Raw genomic sequence first — 3,031 nt, 5'->3', positions numbered from 1 at the left:
GGCAGACCCCGGCGCTGCCAGCCTTGATTTCTGTCCTCTCTTCCCCCCTGATCTGCTGTCCCACCTTCTGCAGGACAGGTCTGTGGCCATGTTTCATTCTCTCTCTCCTCTCTCCCTTCAGGTGAGCTGGAGCAGCAGCTGTGCCCCGAGTACCCTAATATCGTCTTCTCCAGGCTGGTGTGTGAGGACTCTCCTGGCCCTGCACCACCCGGGGAGGTGCGGCAGTTTGGTCGCCAGTTCCCGGTGGAGGCGCCGGGAGGGCTGCAGGACTGTGCCATGTTCTACGTGGGAGCTGACCTCTACCGGGTGTGGCGGGCTCGGGATGCCCGGGTGGTGGCCATCCTGGTGGGCACCCTCGGCGTGGCGGGCTACCTGGCTGTGCTGCAGCACCTCCGTGAGCTCCTGCGCCGGGCCGGCAAGCGCAGCTACACGCTGGCCGTGGGGAAGCCGAACCCTGCCAAGCTGGCCAACTTCCTGGAGGTGGACATCTTCGTCCTGGTGGCCTGTGCTCACGGGCTCGGGATGCCCGGGTGGTGGCCATCCTGGTGGGCACCCTCGGCGTGGCGGGCTACCTGGCTGTGCTGCAGCACCTCCGTGAGCTCCTGCGCCGGGCCGGCAAGCGCAGCTACACGCTGGCCGTGGGGAAGCCGAACCCTGCCAAGCTGGCCAACTTCCTGGAGGTGGACATCTTCGTCCTGGTGGCCTGTGCTCAGAACTCTCTGCTGGACTCCAGTGACTTCTACCGGCCCATCATAACCCCCTACGAGCTGGAGTTGGCCTGTAACCCAGCCCGGGAGTGGACAGGGGACTACCTCACTGACTTCCGAGACTTGCTGCCAGGTAACAGCTGGAAAACAGCTGCCCAGCCCCCTCCTCATGCACGTCCTACCCTGCTCCCCTGCCTGGAGGCCGTGGTTGCCCCAGCCCTGTGCTGACCGGAGCATAGATGTGAGCACCAGGCTAACGTTACCGTTTCTTGGCAGGTGCCTGCGCGCACGTTGAGCTCCCACCGGCCGTCCCTGCAGCGGAGGCTGTTCCTGACGTCTCACTGATCACGGGGGAGATGCGTGCCACCCGCCTCTGTGACCCTCCAGCTCCCCAGCTGCCCCCCAGCACTGCCCTGGCCTGCAGGGACCAGACACGAGCCCTCGCGGAGCTCAGCCCTGCTGGTTTGTAATTGGGTTTTGTGGTGGGGCTGAGCCTGGTGCTGGGGCAGCGTCGCTTCCCTGCTCCCAGTAACAATTCCCTTTTTCTCTCCTCCCAGCCTCCTTCCTGGAGTCCCGCAGCTGGCGGGGCCTGGAGCAGCAGCTGGGGCAGACACCCATCGCCAAGGCTGTGCAGGGCCGACGGGGGATTGCTATTGCCTACGAGGACGAGGGGCACAACCAACCCTGATTTGGCAGCAGCTGGGCATGTGCAGGAGCCCAGGCATTGCCCGCCACTGGGTGTTGGATCTACGAGGGTCTCATAAGGGTCTGGACCTGCTGCCAGCTGGCCCCGTGCTGGATGCAGCCTTGGTACTGCAGTGGGTGAGCAAGAGTTGCATGTGAGGACAGGGCTCCCCAGCCCAGGGCAGCTTTGGCCCTGTACAGAGAGGTCACAGCTTCACGTGAGCTGACAGCACCAGGACTTGAGGCTTTTGTGGGCTACTGTTGCTGACTAAAGCTGTACTGAAAGGGACTTGTGAATTGTCTTCTAGAATAAAACACGGGCTGAGGAGTGCAGGCAGGACTGAGATCAGGCATCCCCAGGTGCCTCACCTGGGGAGCACAGCCCTGTGCATCAGCGTCCTGCTTTTGTGGCCCAGGACAGATGATCCAGGTATGATCCAAGCTGACCAATAAAGATGTATTCTATCCCATAAATGTCACACTCCGTATAAATTGGGGAGCTTGCAGGGGACCCCTTCAGGCCTTCCCTTCTTCATGATGGCAGCCCATCTCGGTTCCTGAGGCTTACCCCTCCCTTGTTGCATTTGTGTTGGTGTACGGCCAGCGGTTGCTCTTTGTGAGCTGGGTGTATTTATTTATTACTGTTGTTCCTATTCTTGTAACAATTAATTGGTATATTATTTAAGTTTGGTTTGTTTTAGTTATTATGTAGTCTTTATCTCAACTTATTTAATCTCATTCCTCCATCCCACCGGGGAGTGAGGGGGAAGGCGAGTGAATGACCTCTGTGTGTTGTAGCTGCTTGCTGGGTTAAACCACGACAGTCAGCTAAACCCAGCCCAAAAGAACTGAAAACCAGGACTGAGACCCCCAGAAATGAAAGCACATTCACAGCCTGGGCTGGGGAGCTGAGGGCAAAGGGGCTCTGAGCTCAGGAGCAGGAGTGGGATGCACACACCCCATGCTGCAGGGATGGAGTCTGGCCCCTTGTGTGTGCAGCAGGACTGCTGCTGCTCCGTGAGTTGCTCCATGACAAGCAGAGGGGACTGGTTTTTTGCCATCCCTCCCACAGCCACAGAGAGCAGGAGGCTTTGAGGCACCCCAGCCTTGGTTGAACCACCTCCACCGGGCTCTTCCCCAGAGACACGGGGCAGGCAAAGTCTGGGCACCGCAATAACAGCCACAACATAGAAATATTCTTAATATAATTAGGTGCAGGGCCTCCCCCCTCCCAACCACACACGTACAAACGAGCAGGGGCCAAGCCCCCATCCCCACCCAGCCAGCCACTGCTGCAGGCCCCTCCATGGGGCACAGGCACCCACGGGGAAGTGCTGGGGAAGGGCTGATAGCCCGGGCATGGGGCAACCCATGCTGGGGCAGTTGTGCCCAGGTGTGTGTCCCCCCCCCATCCTCCTGCAGCTGGCACTCCCATCCCCTGCGAGGGGGGAGCATGCTGGGGGAAACAAAAGATGCTGACACCGAGATGCGGCCACCAAATCTAGCTGAGGAGCGTCCCAAGTGGGTTAATTCTAGGTGGAGGGTTATTCTACGAGCTGTACTGCAGCAGGGCGGGGAGGATTTTGGGTGGGTGGGGAGGGGGCTTCCTTGCGGGGACGAGCTGGTCCGGGCAAATTGTC

General features: G+C 60.2%; 1 protein-coding gene across 1 annotated transcript; it reads left to right on the top strand.

Moving 5' to 3' along the window:
- Positions 1–121: 121 nt before the first annotated feature.
- On the top strand, positions 122–1,395 carry DPH2 (DPH2 homolog (S. cerevisiae); the record flags this gene model as incomplete). The annotated part of the gene is made up of 4 exons (XM_010189942.1): positions 122–394; positions 481–840; positions 984–1,169; positions 1,265–1,395. Coding segments are annotated over 4 exons (950 nt in total), but the record flags the coding sequence as incomplete, so codon positions are not given.
- Positions 1,396–3,031: the final 1,636 nt, after the last annotated feature.

This window comes from Mesitornis unicolor, unplaced genomic scaffold (genome assembly GCF_000695765.1).
Source record: "Mesitornis unicolor isolate BGI_N332 unplaced genomic scaffold, ASM69576v1 scaffold8208, whole genome shotgun sequence".
Taxonomy (NCBI): domain Eukaryota; kingdom Metazoa; phylum Chordata; class Aves; order Mesitornithiformes; family Mesitornithidae; genus Mesitornis; species Mesitornis unicolor.
Note: the sequence above shows the minus strand (reverse complement) of the source record. Positions and strands in the feature narration are given on the sequence as shown.